Below are 18,561 nucleotides of genomic sequence, written 5' to 3' on the forward strand. Positions count from 1 at the left end.
GTGCTGGGTGCCCCATCCCAGGAGACAGCCGAGGTCAGGCTGGATGGGGCTCTGATGGAGCCGTAGGTGTCCCTGTTCAGTGCAGGGAGTAGGACAGATTCTACTCACACTGCATTTTAAAAAAGGCAATAAGCAGAAGTTGCCTGCATAGCAAGCGTGCTCGTTGTGTAAGAAACTGTCTACCTCTGACCATGGAAAACACATAAGATGTGTTGCATAGTGCCACAATGGCAGCGGATAGTTTGTGTGTTTCTGAGGAATTTAAATATTCAGTCCGAAGGAACCAACAGAGGTCACCGGACTGAAATGTCCGAACTTCAGGGCTCTCTCAGGCAATCACAGTAGGCATTATCCAAACGGCTCCTAACCGCTGCCAGGCCTGGGGCACGGACCGCCTCACCAGGAAGCTGTTCCAGTGTTTGACCACCCCCACAACACACAACTTAACGCTAACGTCCGGCGGAACCCCCGGGTCCAGTTCCTGCCATCTCCTCACGCCCTGCCATCCGCACCGGGGAGCGCGGAGCGGAGCACAGAGCGTGGCCCGCCCTCGTGGCTCGGGCCAACCTCCCGGCCTCCACACGGGACAACTCGAGGCGTTCCTCCACACCCCCACAACACGCCTCCAACTCCGTCGCCAGTTTCGCTGCACCAGGTTTTCTCGCTTTTATTTGGTCTGCCATTTAATCGCCCGCACTCCCCGCCACTTCCCCCCGCTCCCCCCTCCCGGGCCCCAACACGCAGCCGCCCGCCCAGCCCGGCCCTCCCGCCTCAGCCACTGACGGCCCGCCTGCCGCGCACACCCCCGCCCCGCCAACATGGCGCTGGTGTTGGTGGCCGAGCGGGGCCGGCGATGCCTGCGGGCGCTGTGAGTGCGGGCCGGGAGGGAGCCGGCGTCGACAGCGCCCGCGGGGGGAGGGAGGGAGTCAGGGTGGGGGGGTCGTGTGCGGGAGGAGGACCGCAGGAGCCGCGCTGATGGCGGAGCGCTGTGCGCTAAGGGGGCGGCGGGCGCTGGGCCGCTGTTCGGGGCGGGACGGGCGGCACGGAGCGTGCCCGCTTCTGTGGAGAACAAAGAGCCGGAAACACCCGCAGACCCCAGCCCGGCAGCTTCTAACGCGGGGTTTCCAGCGCGGTTGCCCTGCAGACTGGTTTGGGGTTTGGTGCCCTTCCCCGACCCGCCCCGTCCCGCTATGCAGACTGCTCTCTCCTGTGCTGCTTGTGCCTTTCCCTCACACTTGCCCTCTCTGCAGTAAATCCCAGTGTCTGATTTGCCCACCAAAAGACAAGAACTTGCTCACGTTCACTGTTCCGATCTGAACACTGCTCAGAAAGCAAGAGGGAAATCTGTTGTTCCCCTTGTGTCTGAAAGAGAGCCCTTTCAAGGAAGTCTGTACAACCTTACCGTGTTGTACTTGGTTATGCTGTGTTTAAATAGCAGTATCAGCAGCTTCAGAGTTGAGCTGGTGCTGTGCTTTCACCTGAAAATAGAAGTCGTTCAGCTGCAAACTTCTTTGCTTGCTTCTGTAACAGCCCTGTGTTTGTAATTGCAGACCATGGAGCCCCGCGCTGCTGTTGGCAAAGTGTGCCTCCACAGCAGGTATGTTGTGCTTCCTTGGGCTGCCAGCCTCAACTGCTTGTGTTAAATGGGTAATTTTACAACGGTTTTAGACTGTTTTAGCTGTACTTTTTGTATTTGTTTTTTTTAATGAACATTCTATATTTGTATAGTTTTGGAAAACAGTAGTTTGTACCTGACTTAACAGAAATCACCTTTAATTTGTGACAGTTTTATCTGTCATAGTTGTACTCAACTAACATGAAAACTACTAATTTTCATGATGTTTTCTGTGAGATCCTTTGTGATACAGAGATTGCAAAGCCAAATATGACAGTACTTAAGCAACATTAGAAATGAGATAGTAAAATTTAACAAGATGATCTATACTGACCCTCTTGTCAAATTTCCTAAAAACATACATTTTAGAATTCTGAGATGTATTATCATTTTGTTAATTTTAACTGTGCTAGTTTAACTGAAGAAATACATAAACACTGTAAATTGTTTTATTTCGAGGAGTGGTGTTAAGGGTATATTTCATTTTAAAGTTGCTTACTGTGCTTTGGTCTTTTAAACAGAAGGTCACAGCATAGGGAAGATTCTGATTGCAAACCGAGGAGAAATTGCGTGCAGAGTGATGCGAACAGCAAGGAAGATGGGTGTGAAGTCTGTAGCAGTTTATAGTGAAGCAGACAGAAATTCCATGCATGTAGCAATGGTGAAGTATATTCGTTCTGTTTATGATTGGTTCTGGAAACACTGAAGCGTGGGACTAACATTCATTTACAGTGGTAGTTCTAATGAGTAAGCTAAATGTGAAAGTTGGTGTGTGCAGTTGATTTTCCACTTCCGTAGAGTTGTTCCCAAGTTTCCCTTGAATCATTGAACGGTTTGCTTAATCTCAGTATTAACACCTGACACTGTTACAGGAAGTGTAGAAAAGTTTGGTGCCCATTGGAAATTAGAGAATGAACTTGATTTTGAGAAGGTCAGAATTTGTTTCTCCTAGTTGAGCTGCTCTCTGAAGTGAGAGATTTAATCTGAGATTTAAGAGATTTTAACTGTTGCATGCCAGCAGTCATTTTAAAATGAGCTCCGAAATCTGAAGCTATACTGCTTTTCACTGTCTGCAACAAATAGTCTATACAATATCTATTTTTGCTGTATCAGGCAGATGAAGCATATTGCATTGGTCCAGCACCCTCACAGCAGAGTTATTTGGCCGTTGAGAAAATAATACAGGTGGCCAAGACCTCAGCAGCACAGGTATGTTGTTCACAACCTTAAATCTTTGGATACATGCCTGATGTTTAGTTTTTCATGTTTACACGTGATAGTTCCATCTTTTGCTTGCCTAGCAATATGTTGAAGTTTCAGGGTTTTCTAAGCTAGACTAATACAAAAATGGGCTGGTAACTTTATTCTATTTTAGGCTATTCATCCAGGTTATGGTTTCCTCTCAGAAAACACAGAATTTGCAGAGCTGTGCAAGCAAGAGGGAATCATCTTCATAGGTCCACCTTCATCCGCTATCAGAGATATGGGTATTAAAAGGTACCTGTTTCTAATTTGTTACTTGGTTATGCAATATATAGTTTGCTAAGGCTAATTGTGTTAATTATTTTATTCCACCAATTTTAATGTTTGCATTTTTTATTCTGTTTTTGAAAGAATAAATTCAAAGTTCCTGTTGACATAGGATTGTTCAGTCATTAGGATTTTAATAATTAAGTACCCAGCTGACTCTAGTCTTCCGGGACTGGGACCTTGCAGTGTTATATAGATACAGATTTAGCAGTCAGGTTGGCTCTCTTGCATATTGGAACCATATCATCAGAGGTTCATGTGGCTGGTGTAAAATGGGATGGTAAGTTTTATTCATCAGAAGACCTTATTCTTAGTTACTTGTGCTGGCAACATTCCTTTGGTTTGTGAAGTCTAAGTCAGGGATAAGGAAATAAGATTATTACTAACACATGAAATGTGTAATAATTTCAGAGAGCTAATCCTTGCTAATATGAGGGTGAATTACCTCTGTAATTTAGCTAGTTTGGCATGCTTTTTGGAAGTTACTGTTATGCTTGAGTGTTTCATGCCATCTTGTATGAAAAAAGCTTTATCTTTGTACAACTTTAAATGTAGTTTTTGCAAGGTGCAATGTGGTGATTTGGAAATGTGTGGTTTTGGCCTCCATGAAGTAGGCCAAAGGGTAGAATAGAACAGTAAGCCTGAAAACTGACTGCCACTTTTATTTGGAGATCTTGGAGAAAAAAAATATCCCCACTGGAATCATTTGATTAATTACAGTAAAATTTGAGGTAACACATTTATGTAAGTAGTCCCATCGAGATCAGTGGAACTGCTTTTATGAGGAGAATTAACAAGGGTAACATATATAGGTTTGGAACTTAAGGAAAAAAATGTCTTTGTCATTCTAAACATAAAACTGTTCTGTCAAAGCACTTCCAAAGCTATAATGTCTGCTGCTGGCGTTCCTGTTGTTGAAGGTTATCATGGAGAAGATCAGTCAGACCAGTGTCTAAAAGAGCATGCCATGAGAATAGGATATCCAGTAATGATTAAAGCTGTTCGCGGCGGTGGAGGAAAGGTAAAGAAGCTAACACAGATCTGTTTATCACAGTCGTGAGATATGCAGTGTTATCTTGCATCAGTTTCTAGTGGTTGGTTATTCTAAAAGAAATGTATGAAAACAAACTTTCAAACAGGCTATTTTTGGTTAGGATGTATTAGTAATGTCCAGTACAGCACAGTGAAACCTGGCTGCCATTCACTGTTGAGTCAGGCAAAAAAGTAAGTAGAGAGTGCAGAGTGAACAAGTTTTATTTTTATTTCTTTCATTGGATTTCTGGAAAATCACATAAGCAGGTGGACTGTCGTATAGCTTTGTCTGGGCAAAAGTAGTTGTTACTTAGTGACTTCATTAACTTATTTGATTAACAGTTTTAAGTGTTACATAAAAATGATTAGAGATACATTTAATTTGTTTTATATCTAGACACTTTTTATTGTAGAATGAATTCCCAGCCTAACTCTGAATTTTACTTCAAAAACTTCTCTATGAAAATAGAATGATAGAGAATTGGAGTTATTTCCGAAGTAACTAATAAAATCAGTTTTTTTTTCTCTCTGCCAGTACTGAAAGATTTCTATGATATTTAAGAATCAAATTGAATTTGGCACTCATCTCTATCAATGGAATGATCATGTCTGTATACTGCATTTTCAACAGTGCTTTCAGTAGGACTCCATGGGGCTGACATATGGAATGTTGGTGTGCATGTTTAGGCATTATTGTGAAGTTGCTGTTTAGTCATGAACCTGTTGGTGTGCATCCAGGATTTTTCCTGTATTCTTAGCTATTTAGATATGTGTTTGTTTTTTTTATTTTTTAACTTTTATTTTTGTGTTTACTAAGGGCATGAGAATTGCTCATTCAGAAAAGGAGTTTCTGGACCAACTAGAGTCAGCAAGGAGAGAAGCAAAGAAGTCTTTCAATGATGATGCAATGCTGATTGAAAAATTTGTAGATAATCCAAGGTGAGAAAGATGTCCTAATATGAACAGGGTAATGTTTATTTTACTGTTAAATAAACATAGGTGTTTTAATAATAGAAGTTGCAGTCTATAGCTCCTACCTGGCCTGTGAACCTGAGCTTATTTTTACTTACTACAAGCTTTTGACAGAAGTGTTTTAGTAATCTTGTACTTTACATCTTCTTTCTTGAACCATCACTGTAAAGAAAGAGTTCATTAGAAAGAAGGCAGTGCCTTGCTTGTGCTGTCCACTGGGCATGAGAAGATCTCATTAAATTCTTGGGGAGTTTGCGTAGCATTGGAGGACTGTCTGGATGGTGACAATTATTTGTTAATTTTGTACATAGAACGAAGTTCTGCCTCCCGCTAACTGTCTCTGAAATGGTGTGTTGAAGTAAATAAGGTTCTTGAGTCAGGATTGCTGAGTGGCAGGACTGGTGCTTCATTTTAATGCGCTGTGACATTTTCTATTATGAAACAGGCATGTTGAAGTCCAAGTGTTTGGTGACCAGCATGGCAATGCAGTGTATTTGTTTGAAAGAGACTGCAGTGTGCAAAGAAGGCATCAGAAGATCATTGAAGAAGCACCTGGGGTGAGCAGAATGCTCTTACATTTTCCTTTTTTATATATTTCTTTTTTTAATAAAACATTTTTAAAGTCATTGCTAATCCCATCTGTTCTACTTAATGGGTAGAAATTAATTTCTAATTCTATTTACTTGTTTTAATTTTGCCATAGAAGATGTTCTAAGTGAAAAAAAAAATGATGTCTTTAGGAAAATGATTTCAAGAAAAAAATACTAATCAATGCCATAAGTGAAATCTAAGGGTTATGCTGTGGTTTCTAAATCTTCATGCATAGGAGTTTAATATCACTGAAATTTGTAATCTTACGTATTTTATTATTATTTACAGCCAGGAATTAGTCCTGAAGTTCGAAAGAGACTTGGAGAAGCTGCTGTGAAAGCAGCCAAGGCAGTGAATTATGTGGGAGCAGGTGAGTCTAAATAAATCGATTGTCTTAGGTGTCCATCCTGGGAATGACTTGTAGAATGTCTTTTTCTTTAATACTTCAGGAACAGTGGAGTTTATTATGGACTCCCAACATAACTTTTACTTCATGGAGATGAATACCAGGCTGCAGGTGGAGCACCCTGTTACAGAGATGATCACTGGGACAGACTTGGTGGAATGGCAGCTTAGGGTAAGTGATAATTGATTTTACATGCACAGCCCCTGTTTGTCTGGTGAGTCGTGCTCTTTGATAGTGCCTGTGGGAGAGCAGCTGTATGTTCAGGTGCTTGTGTTGTATGCAGCCAATTGGTGGAATTTTCTTTGCAGCATCTTTTCTTCATTTAGTTGTGCAGAGAAAAGTTATTTTCTCATGTATTTAACAAAATTATAGAGAATGTGAAAAGTAGGAGGAGTGGGGTCCTGATCTTTCTCCCAGCATCTAACCAACTTCTTAAACTCTAGTTTAAATGTATTTCTGACCCAAAAATCATTCTTTGATCAGACTGCAGAAGGAAAACTCTTTACAAAAATATCTGATTTTTGCCAGTATGGTCCTCCTAAAATAAATGTGTGGTTGTGTGGACTGGAAACAAGCTGTTTCCTTGCACGTCTTACAAAGAGATTACTCGTGTGTTTGGACAGGAAGTTTTGGACTTCATGGAACTGGAAATTAGAAACCAATGTTATTTAGGTAAATCCAAAAGTCAGAACAGCAGCATACGTTAAGCATAAGTAGGTAGGGTGGTGAAGTGTTTAACGTAAGCAGAAATTAAACCAGAATACCAAATGCTGCTGCAAAAAGGAGGAGCTTTTGGCTTGTAGGCCTAGGAGTGGAAGCTGAGCATCAAGGGCTGAATGGTATCCTGTTGTCCCTCCTGAAAGCTCTGGCTTGGTGACAGAAGGCAGAGGATAGAAAACCCTGAACAGTTAGAGATTAAATACTGCTCAGAGTTGTTAGTAAGAACTGATATTTCCTGTGTAGATGGAGACTGTGGAGCTTCCTAGTAAAAGGTCTCCTGTCTGCTCAGCTGCATCATGCTGTATTATTCTGTCCCTGAAAGACTTTTTTTTTGAGTCTCAAACTTTTGTGGTTTTTGTGTTTGATGGCATTCCTGTATTTGTAATAAAAATGTCTTTGAGGAATGAAATGGACTTTTCTTGCCTATTGAAGATTCTTAAATTACTAGGAATCCTCGTAGAGAAAGAATGACTTAAATGTACAGATCCCTCAGTATGAGAGAGAATCAGCAGTGTGTGTCAGCAGCGCTGGCTGCTAATAATCCCTTTCAGAGTCATTTAGATGTTAGAGTCATTTTTCTCTCTAATAAAATCTTGTCTTAGCTGATCAATCAACCTTTAACTTAAATGTTTAATTATTTTTTTGGCATGCCAATAGGGGAAAATAAAATGATAACGTTTTCATCGTATTTTAGCTGTGTGAGGTCAATTTACAGTAATAATTTAAAACCTTTTGACTGGTGAATCTCAGAAAAAAGGAAGGAGTAATTTCAGAGTTTGCTGCTTGTGATTTAACACTTTTTGTGTTTTTTTTTGTTTTAACACGCTTTCTAGTTGTTTGTGTTTGGAAGAGATACATTTGACCTTTCACACAACAGAGTATTGATCCTGCATTAAAGAAGAAAAACTTTTTCAGGTTGCGGCAGGAGAGAAGATTCCATTAATGCAGGAGGAGATCCTGCTCCGAGGCCATGCGTTTGAAGCTAGAATATATGCTGAAGACCCTACCAATAACTTCCTGCCAGGGGCTGGGCCCTTGGTGCACTTATCCACCCCACCTCCTGACAGAGACACCCGCATAGAAACTGGGGTCAGACAAGGTACAGCTGAAGGCAGTGGTGAAATATTTGATATTCTATTTACTTCTTTATTCATCTCTGTTCAAGCCATTGTTTCTTGGACTATGCTGATAATATTCTTACCATAATTTACCAGTCTTGCAGACTGCAACAAAAAAAAAGTGATTTTTGTAATTTTACCTCTACAAAAACTTTGTGCTGAGATTTTGCTTGGAACCGAAAAACGAGATCAGATGGTTAAAGATAAATATTCTTTAAGAGCATACAGAAACGTGGCTACTGCTTGTATCAGAGTTCACTGGCATGTGTTGTGCTTTCAGAGGGTACATTCTTGAGTGTTATGGAACTTTCTTCATATATTTTAGGTGATGAAGTTTCTGTTCATTATGATCCAATGATTGCAAAGTTAGTTGTGTGGGCTGAGGATCGTGAGGCAGCGCTGAGAAAGTTGCGGTACAGCTTGCATCAGTATAATGTAAGTAACAGGAACCCAGTGTGGTTCCCATGCTTGAACAAGGCTCTTGAGCACCTTCAGCTAACAGCATACAGATACAATCACCTCTCCTTCCTATTTCTGGAAAACTTTCTTTGACTTTGCCCTGGACAAAGGTAGTGTTTTGAAAGCAGAGTGCTTTTGAGAAATCTACACTTGTTCTTTGTTTTTTTTTTTTTTTTTTTTTTTAAGCATTGATTTCTTAGGTACTAAAACATACTAGTTGAATTAATTCATTTTATTCATAAACTTTGTGTTTTGTTGGTGCTGTGGAAAGAAAGTTTCAATGCATAAGTTGAATGAATACACAGCTTTCTGCTCATAACTTCATTTCGCTTTGGCAATATGCTTCTTTCTTTTTTTTTTTTTTTTTTTTTTGACAGATTGTAGGATTAAGCACTAATATTGATTTCCTACTGAGCCTGTCAGGACACCCACAGTTTGAGGCTGGAAATGTGCACACTAATTTCATTCCTCAATACCATGATGATCTGTTTCCAGCCAAAAAGGCAACCCCACTTGAAGTTGTGTGTCAGGCAGCTCTAGGACTCATACTGAAAGAGAAAATGCTATCAGATGCCTTTAGAGATCAGTCAAGTGGTAAGGATCATTTTTCTTTTGCTTTCTTTTACTTGTGACTGGATGAGACAGTGCTGTGAGCACGTGTGATTATTTTGTGTAGTCTCTTTTTGTCTTATTTAATGGCTGCTCAGAGTTCTGCATGACAGCATTTGTCAGTTACTTACGCACACAGCAGACTGTGGTTTTTGATAAGAGAGAGATACTGAATGTATGACCACTGTAATGTACAGACTACTTTCCTAGGCACTCCAGATAGCGCCTGTCTGAAAGACCTTGGGGTTCTCAGTCTGTGTCACTGTGTCCTTTTTGTTCTTTAAGCACACAAGCTCTGAGTATCTCACTGTTAGTTCTACAGTTAGTTCAAGGTCTTCAGAGGTGGACTGACTGGCTGGGACTGGGAGGGGCAGTAGAGTTTAATGGAATGAACAGGACTCTGGGAGCCAAAAATTCATGAGTTCTGATGCTGTTAATGCCTTTACCACTGGCGCATGTGATTACTGTTAACAAAAACTTGATATAAATTTGATGAATGCTGCCAACAACCTCGTTCATTTACTTTCCTTCCCTGCTTGGAATATCTTGGAAGCATGGAAGGTTGGGATTCTTGCCTTAAGAGAAGAGAAACTTATCAGGCAGTATTTAATAGTGGTGTATCCGATCAGTTCTTAAAAACACCAAGTAACAGAAAGTTCCTCAGACTTTCCAGGCAATCCTCTATCATGAGTTCAAACTCTTGCAGTAAAACCTTCGGCTAAAGTTTGATCTGAATGTGCCATGTTGCCAGAAAATTCTGATGCTTTCTTGTCCTCTTCACGGATGTGGTCATGGAGAACAGTCAATATTCTTCCTCTTAGCAAGTGCTGTTGGTGTCTTGTCTTCTGTAGATTACACAGCCTCAGTTATTTCTTCTTGAAGTTTGAGTTTGGGATTGTCTCCAACCTTTTATGTGCAAAATAAATATGTAAGTGTAATGGTAGTAATACTAGGACAGTCTTTTTTTTTAAATAGTTTAAGTTTTAAATGTTGTGTGTTTTGCCAAACTAACTAAAGTAACAGGTCTGTATATTTTGTACTTTAGATAAATTCTCACCATTTGCATCCAGCACTGGTAGAAGAATAAATATATTATATACTAGAAAACTGTCTCTTCTGGATGGAGAAAACAGTAAGTGAATAAAAAAGCATGTATGAAGAAAGAGGAGATAGTTGATGGATCAAGTTATTTCAATTGGTACTTGAATACTCAGGTTAAGAAATAGCAAATAGTAGCAGTATCAGTTCTAAGCAATTGATGCTGGAAAGCTAATTCACAAGGTTGCAGGTTTAATCATTAAATGCATGCTCTTAGATAGATGCTCTTAGAGATATAAACTAAATTCAAATGACAGTAGTAATATTTGTCATTTAAATGAATAAGGTTGAGATTTTGGAAGAGCTTTTGGCTTTTGTTTGACCTGATGTTGGTGAGATAGCATTCAGCACTCGTTTCCCATAATGAAATCTGTGCTCTGCCCAGGTAACTTGAAATACAGATTCCCAGAGCATGACTTCAGGTGTTCAGCCTGAAAAGTAAATTGCCTAAAATGCGGTGTGAAGTCTTCAGTTCTGCTAAGCTAATCTGAAAATACTACTTTTTTTTTTTTTTCCTAGGTCTTTTTTAGGTCTCTTTTTAGATCAAAACGGTAGACTACATTTGTTTATTTATCATTATTCTTTGGGTCTTATTATTAAATCTACCTACACGTGTGTTTTGTTTTATTGAGCAGTTGTGGATGTTGCTGTAACTTACAATCGAGAAGGGTCATACAACATGCAGGTACAAGTAGACTTTGTTCAGATACTTCATTAAATAAACAAAGAATGAATTTCTCATAGGCTTCTATTCATACCAGCTTTTAAAGTACATAGCTCCTACAGAATACAACTCCAGATACATAAACTTGTTTCTTAAGTGGTTGTCTCTAAAGTAGTGAGAAAAATATTGTACTATTGTATGTATATCCACATGTCAGTAACTCATCTTTTTCTTTTTTTTTTTTTTTTTTGAGGATAGGACTATTGAGATAATCCTCATTGCTCAAACAATTCTCAGAGTATTTTGAGTGTATTGATTACCTGTCACGTAAGAGAGCTTTTAGAATTTAAGTCTACTCATACAAGTAATGTCAGCAAAATCTAAAAAGAGACTGGAAGGAATGTTGAGTTGGGGGAGGTGAAGTGCAGCTGGGGAGAATGTAGGCTGCTGAGAAGAAAGGAAGAATGGAGATTGAGGTGGAAATGGAGAGAATCTGGAGTTATGGGGTGAAGAAGCAGAGCTGTGTGCCTTGGGAGCCGATGATGAGGAGGACAGTGCTGTGGGAGTGCTACAAATTGAACGTAGCACGCTTATGTTCATATTCTTATCTTCATGTTCTGAAGCTGTGGCACAGGTCACATCACTAAACAGAATAGTCGTCTTTTTTTTTTTTGTTCTACACACCTTTATAATTTTACTAAGTGCTATTGCATGGTTTATGATAAAAACTGTCTTAGCAAGAGTGTATCAGTTAATCTGAGCTGTCTGCATTGGATACATAATACCTTCTATTAATTGAAAAATACAAGATACGTATCAGCTTTATGAAAATGACTTTAAAAAACATATCCAGAATTTATCTGTGAAGAATCACAGCTTATGACTGTATACTAGAAATACTAACTTCTGCTTTATTATTCTAGTGTTCCTGAAGGGTTAGGCCTTGTCCTTATAGAACCATTTAACTTTCAGATTCAAGACAAAATGTTCCTGGTTTCTGGAGAGATCTTCAATGAGGGCGATTCAGTTTACCTGAGGTCTTCAGTTAATGGAATAACGTGCAAGTCCAAACTGGTCATTTTGGACAACACCATTCATCTCTTCTGTCCGGTAAAGTTCTTTTGGTTATCGTCAAAAGGTTAAAGTTTTGTCCACGTGGGTAAGCAACATAAGTTGCAGCAGAATGTGGAACAGAATCATCATTTAAATTTTTACGTTGTCCCCAGTGTTTTGATACTTGCTGGATTTAGAACTGCAATTAGAAGTTGGTTCTGAATGGGAAGATCAAGTAGTTGTAGAAAGATAAAATGCAATTAGGGGAATCAAGGGAGTTGTAAATGATGGTTTGGAGAGGAGAGGAGGGGAGGGACCTGAAGTATTAAAGTGGTTCAGTATTTTATCTTGCACAAAACAGTAACAGTTGCTTCAAACTGTTACTTACTTTGTAACTCTGATAGTTTTATATTTTCATTTTAAAATAAAATGATAACAAATCAGTATTGATCTGAGGAAGGATAATTTCAACCAATATTAAATAAAAATAAAAGAAAATTAAAAAAAAGGAATGAAGAGTTACCAGGACATTATATACACTGTGTGAGTAATGGCATTATTTTGGTCTGTGAAACACTCACCATATTGACAGTGCTTGCCAGTGAAAGATGGCAGTGTCTTAGCAGCTCACCTCCCCCTTCTGCAAACAGCCTTTACTAATATTCTAGCACTTTCTGTGCTGTTGCAGTGTGAATGGGGAAGGTGTGGATTTGGGGCAAAGGTCTGCGTGGAGCCTCATTTTCACATGCATAGTTCCTTCCTCTCTGGTCCCTCAGCAGCAGCAGACACAGCTCTTAAGGACTTCAGCATTGCTAAGCAGCCAGTGTGTCCGCAGTCCTTTTGCTCTAGCCCCAGTAGTCTACAAGCTGAAACAGCTGCATTTACCTCTTCATAAATCTAGGTCTGTCCTGGCCCATGTCAGCACATGTACTAGTGGTATTATTTTATTGTTGTTAACTCTTGCTGTTGGTTTTATTTTCTGTAGGAAGGCAGTGCTCAGGTTGGCCTTCCTGTACCCGGGTACTTATCTGCAGTGAGTTCAGCGGGGACGCAGGGTGGTGCCATAGCTCCCATGACTGGCACTGTTGAAAAGGTGATTATAATATTTGAGTGGGAAAATGAATTCTACAGAATTATATCAAAGTTCAGTCTTCCAGACTCAGTGTTTGGTTCTGTACTACCGGGAAAGAATTAGGGCCAAAAATGTCATTGCTGCACAACTCCTCCCAGTTTCCAATTTTCTAAAAGTCCTGTTTAGTTTGACTTTCCAGTAGCAGCCCAAGATTGTTTTCAGACTTCTGGGATTTTTCAAGAGGTCAGGAAGGTATGAATACATAACTAATCTTACTGTTTGAATATTTTTTCCGTCACCTCTATTGCTTTCTAAGCCGAAGTTCCCTGAAGTGTTACAGGCTGTTTGACCCATTTCATCTGAGCAAAGAATGTGATGAGACATTCTTGGAAAAAAAAAAAAAGAACACCATTCAGTAATCTCTCTTTTGTTTAGCTCTTTTTTTTTTTCTGCTTCTGTTTTTCTGTTGGTTTTTTTTTCCTTTAGCTCAGCAAATTGTGTATATTTTTGTGCGATGGAGAAGTTTCATCATAACAGAGATCTTCAAGATAGTTAATTTTAGTAGTTAGAGGAATGAACCTTGAAAGGGCATGAGCTGTTTCAGAGGATGGAGTACACTGACTGTGGATCTCTTACATTCTTGAGTGATACTCTAGAATCCTAGAATATCCTGGGTTATGAGGGGACCCACATGGGTTGTGGAGTCCAACTCTTGACTCCACACAGGACTACCTGAACATTAAACCGTATGTCTGTGGGCATTGTCCACTTGCTTTCTGAACCCCACCAGGCTTGGTGCTGTGAGCACTGCCTGAAATTCAAGAAGTGTTCTGAATCAGGGCTGTGGAAGAATTGGTGACTGCTGAAATCTCTCTGGACTTTATTTTTAGAAGAAACTTAGTGACTTGCTCCAGGAAGAGCTTCTGGACTTCATGTCTCAAAATAGAAGCTTTTAAAACCCAGATGGGGCAGAATACATTTTCTCTTCAAGTGTTTCCTCTTTGACACATAAATGGCTTCCCGGTCAACCTGCTGACTGTTATCAAACCTCTTTATAAAACCTTTGACTCCCCTTGAGTATAGTATAAGGAACTGAAATACCCAATTTGGCAATGATAAAGGTATCATGAGGCTGTTTTGTAAATCCACTACTAAGTGGATTGTCCTAGCCAAGATCTATCTCATGTATTTTAATGGCACAGACATGCATGACTTTTTTTTTTTTTTCCCCCAACATTTGAATTGTAGGTGTTTGTGAAAGCAGGGGATAAGGTTGAGATTGGAGACCCTCTAATGGTTATGATAGCTATGAAAATGGAGGTGAGTGATGTTATATAAAGTTCTAGTTGCTGAGAAAATAAAAAATATGGTCATGCTTGTATCAATTTTGATTGCATTAATGAAGAGTGGTGCAGATTGTTGCTTGCAGATGTTGTTATTGCTTTATATGCTGTGTCTGTTGAGCTTTTAGGGGATTACATTTGTTGTTATTATTAACAAATGATGATGATGTAATCCCTGGCACTCTGCAGATGTGTTAACATTCATCTGGTTCCCTTGTCAATCCTTCATTCCCCTCCCCAAGAAGCAATGATCCTTTCATTTTTCTAGTACAGACCTGTCTAGGAATATTTCTTGCTGTCCATGATTCTAATGTCTGTAGTTACTTTGTGCAGAAATTCAGCTCATGGTGACTGCAAATGTGCCCAGGATTTTGCTGGACAATTTTATAATTATTTACACAAAAGCTTTACTAACAGCACACTAAAAATTACTTTAGTTGTCCATACGGCCATTATATGTTGTCACATTGCTTGGCCATGGCTCAGATTGCTTCAACTATGGTTTTGTAGCCTGAACTGTTCAGGTTTGGGCTTATTAGTTTATTTTACACTTTAGTTTGAGGTAGCAGAATTAATATTGTTGAGAAAACTCCCTTTTTCCTTACAGCACCTTTTAAAAATTACACTAAAATAACAAAGAATACAACACCTCTGCACACTAAGAAAATAACCCCATTTACAGTCAAATGCCAAATGTTTGTGTCTCTCCAGGTGACATCTCAGTCCACTGGCTGAGCTGTTCTCTTTGCAGAGTGTGAAATTGCAAAAACGTTATTTAAATAAATCCTTGCTTAATGTGCTTTTGAATATTAGGCTCATCCTATGTAGAGAACTACTAAAAATCAGAGCTTGAAAGGAAAGCTAACAAGTAGACCAGTATACGATTAAAACTGTAGACTAAAGCTGTATTATTTCTGCCTGCTATCTAATCTAACAGAGGAAATATTATGAAGCAAAATAACTTTCATCTGTTCGTACTGCAAAATACATTATTATAGCATTTCTGTCCCTAGTATACTGATCAAAATAAATGCTGATGAGGAAATAAAACTTGAGAAAGGGCTAGGGTAACATTTTAGAATAAGGCTTAAAATGAATGTAGAAGTGTTGAAGAAATGAGTGTGTTGTGTTCTAATTGCACCAAAGAGTAATGTTAGCGTTTGCTGGGGAGAGAGGGGAAAAGCAGCCAACCCTTGTGCTGATTCACTGTTGATCTGTTTCTACACAGCATACCATAAGGGCTCCAAAGGCAGGAGTGATAAAAAAGGTGAATTTTCAAGAAGGTGCCCAGGCCAGCAGACATGCTCCACTAGTGGAATTCATGGATGAAGCAGCTGAATCAAAATAAAACTCGAGGAAGGTGCATTTTATTTTTTCTACTTTGCTGATACTCTCTCAGGAGGAGGTTTCTTCATCTTTTTATCAAAGTGTTTTGTATAACAGATTGTGGAATTGGTTTCCTCTGCACACACTGCATTGGCTGCCAATTATTCTGACTGAACATCACTATACTGTAATTGTGTATATAACTTGTGGACCTATGTGGTTGTTGTTCAATGACTGTGTTTGCCTGTGGAAAGACATCAGAGTGGGAAAAGACAGGGTTCCCTTAAAGGAAGGAGAGGTGAGTAGGGGCCGCATTGAGAGCAAGGGGTCTTCTGCCTACTTTGTCATTCAAAGATGCCTTTTCTCCCTGGGAGTGAGAGCACTGACATGAAGGAAATCTGAAAGGTTGTAATAATTTCATGAATTAATTTCCTGTGCAGAATTCCTGCTTGTGGCCTTATCTTTTTGCCTCAGTAGGGAATTCAAGACTGTTCATAGTCCAGGATCCCTCTGTCTTTTTAGGTGCATCTGTTTTCCCATTTACCTCAAGGCACAGTGGTGCTTGCATTTCAAATGTTATTTTAATATACTTTGAGATGCCTGATAAAAATCATTTTAAGAATATATGGTGGGATTTGCTACACTAATCAAAGTTGGAATGTGACTGCTTTCCAAAAATAGCATTTGATCTTTAAACATGAAGTAGTAGCACTGAGAGGTGATAAGCTTATTTAATACTTGGAAAGTGTGCCAAAATAAAATACCAACTTCAAGATCCTCATTCCTTTTCTCATATTGTTTATGTTCCATGTGGTATTTATTAGCTGGAGTGTGAAGTACCAAGGTCTTTATAACAACATGAAATATGACTAAAAAAATATTCTTTTTTGCATTTGCTGTGCTGTAGAAGGGAAAATTTGTAGGCTTTTTTTAATTTGTAAAGCAAACATTTCTCAGACAGGATGCAAATAATTTACCAAATATTTACTTGTTTAAAGAACAGCTCAAAGATACAGGAACAGGGAAAGAAGAAAGTGTTTTAATTGCGACAGAATTAGAAAATCATCTCACATTTTGGTTAAGGTGAAACTGTGCTGGTCATATGGACTTTTGATACATTGCTTTTGGATGATAGTAGAGTTGATGCTGCACAAAGGAACAAATACAAATGCTGCAGTGATCCCAAGTCTGTAGTTAGATCTGTGCAAGTGGATCCTTGTGCTGGTGTGAAATCCTATTTCAGAGTCAAGATACAGTGTCTGGGGGGAATCTTTCTGCTCAGATTCCCATACCTGGCAGCCTTGCCTGCAATACAGGCAAAAATTGTAGAAATGCAATGTGTCTAGGTGATCTGTATATTAAAAGCATTGCTTTCCAGTATCCCTGCTAATCCAGTGACACCTCACAAAAAAATAAAATTCAGTGATCATCTTGTAGAGTATTGCCGCAGTGATTTTTATTTACCACTAAATAAAAATTAAGCTTAACTTGGATTGGGTGTTTTAGTTTTTCCCCATTTTGTTCTTTCTTTGATCGTTTACGTACAAATGTTTATGTATTAAAGGGTTTTAATCAGCTATATGTGTATCATCTGATACCTGAGACACTGCAACCCACAGATTACATTTAGAAGCAGTAATCTGAATGGTCATAATGGGCTCCACTGCAGGTAAGCTGAGCGACTTGTTTTTATTTAAAAACTGTATCTACATACAGAAATGGAAACATGGGCCTGAAGGGATGCTACAGATTTGCTTTTTTTTTTTTCTGCTTGATATTACTCCATTTCTAGATCTGTTTTACTCTGCTGAATCTAGAGCAAAACTCACAGTGTGATGTTCTGTGTCCACACAGCCTGTACTGCTTGCTTTTCACAGCCAATGGACAGCAGTGTGTTCTTACTCTTGCTTCTGGAAATTAGCTATTAAGTTTTCCACAATATGGGTTTCACTGAATTTTGTTTTTTTTGGGGATTTACACCCTTAGAAAATCCCTTGCAGAAGTCACTGTCAGAATTTGTACACTTGAAATAGCTGCTGCAATGTGATCTAATTTATCTTAGAGAATTATTAAAAGTAGATTATTCCTCCAGTCTAGAATTTTAAGTATTAATTTCAAATGTGAACTCTGGAACACTTTCTTGTATTTTTAATGTGCAAATGACTAAGAGCCATATGATAGTAACATCAATGTAACTGAACTGTTGTCTGTGGAACGTGTGATGGTTGAGAAAGGAAGAAAATTATTCTTATTGGTCAGCAAGCTTCTTGGTTTTATTAAGCATGTAACCTCCTGCTTCATAATGTGAATGTTAACCATACCAAAGTTACAGCCCTCCTAAGCTGTAGTTGGCACCAGCACGGATCTCAGTCAGCTTTGCTCTCACACTCAGCTGCTGTCAACCACTATTGCTCTGATAGCTTAAAGCCAGCATAGGTCTGGACTGTGGGGCCTCAGCTCATTCTGAATTAGTGATTAGCAAAGCAGGAGGGCAGGTCTGTGTTCTTATTTCAGCCACTGACTCACCGTGACTGCAGGCAAATCAGTGCACATTTGCCTTTGTTTCCTCCTGTGTAATGAGGATGACAGTAATTAAAATGCTGTAAAAATTTTGAACACAAAGACTTACAAATAATTTTCCACACTTGCTTGTAAAGTTGCAATGTAAGATTTAGACTTTAAGATTATAACCTTGTAAGTAATAATACATTTTATAGATAAGTTATTTTTGCCTGTAAATTTTAAAAATAGTTTCCAGCCTGCACTGGCTTCTTTATTCTATGGTTTTAACTTCTAGTGACCAGGAAACTTAGGTTCTGTTTTCAAGATGAATAGAAAATGAATATTCAAGTGTTTGGCAGGACCTTTAACACTCAGTCATCAGGAAGGAAGAAAATTGATCTCAGCAGTGTATTCTTGTATTGAAACAACTTATTCCCCTTTTAAAGGGCAC

General features: G+C 39.2%; 1 protein-coding gene across 1 annotated transcript; it reads left to right on the forward strand.

Annotated features, from left to right (window-relative positions):
* Positions 1 to 746: 746 nt before the first annotated feature.
* On the forward strand, positions 747 to 17,101 carry MCCC1 (methylcrotonyl-CoA carboxylase subunit 1). Its single transcript, XM_085232547.1, has 19 exons — positions 747 to 868; positions 1,551 to 1,597; positions 2,137 to 2,276; positions 2,729 to 2,824; positions 2,991 to 3,112; positions 4,019 to 4,166; positions 4,995 to 5,116; positions 5,595 to 5,706; positions 6,029 to 6,110; positions 6,190 to 6,317; positions 7,782 to 7,965; positions 8,310 to 8,419; positions 8,821 to 9,037; positions 10,098 to 10,184; positions 10,786 to 10,835; positions 11,787 to 11,924; positions 12,853 to 12,960; positions 14,188 to 14,259; positions 15,511 to 17,101. Exons 1-19 carry the CDS (start codon positions 819 to 821, stop codon positions 15,628 to 15,630), a joined length of 2,133 nt encoding a protein of 710 aa, XP_085088673.1. The 5' UTR covers positions 747 to 818; the 3' UTR covers positions 15,631 to 17,101.
* Positions 17,102 to 18,561: the final 1,460 nt, after the last annotated feature.

This window comes from Meleagris gallopavo, chromosome 11 (assembly GCF_905368555.1).
Source record: "Meleagris gallopavo chromosome 11, MGAL_WU_HG_1.1, whole genome shotgun sequence".
NCBI lineage: Eukaryota > Metazoa > Chordata > Aves > Galliformes > Phasianidae > Meleagris > Meleagris gallopavo.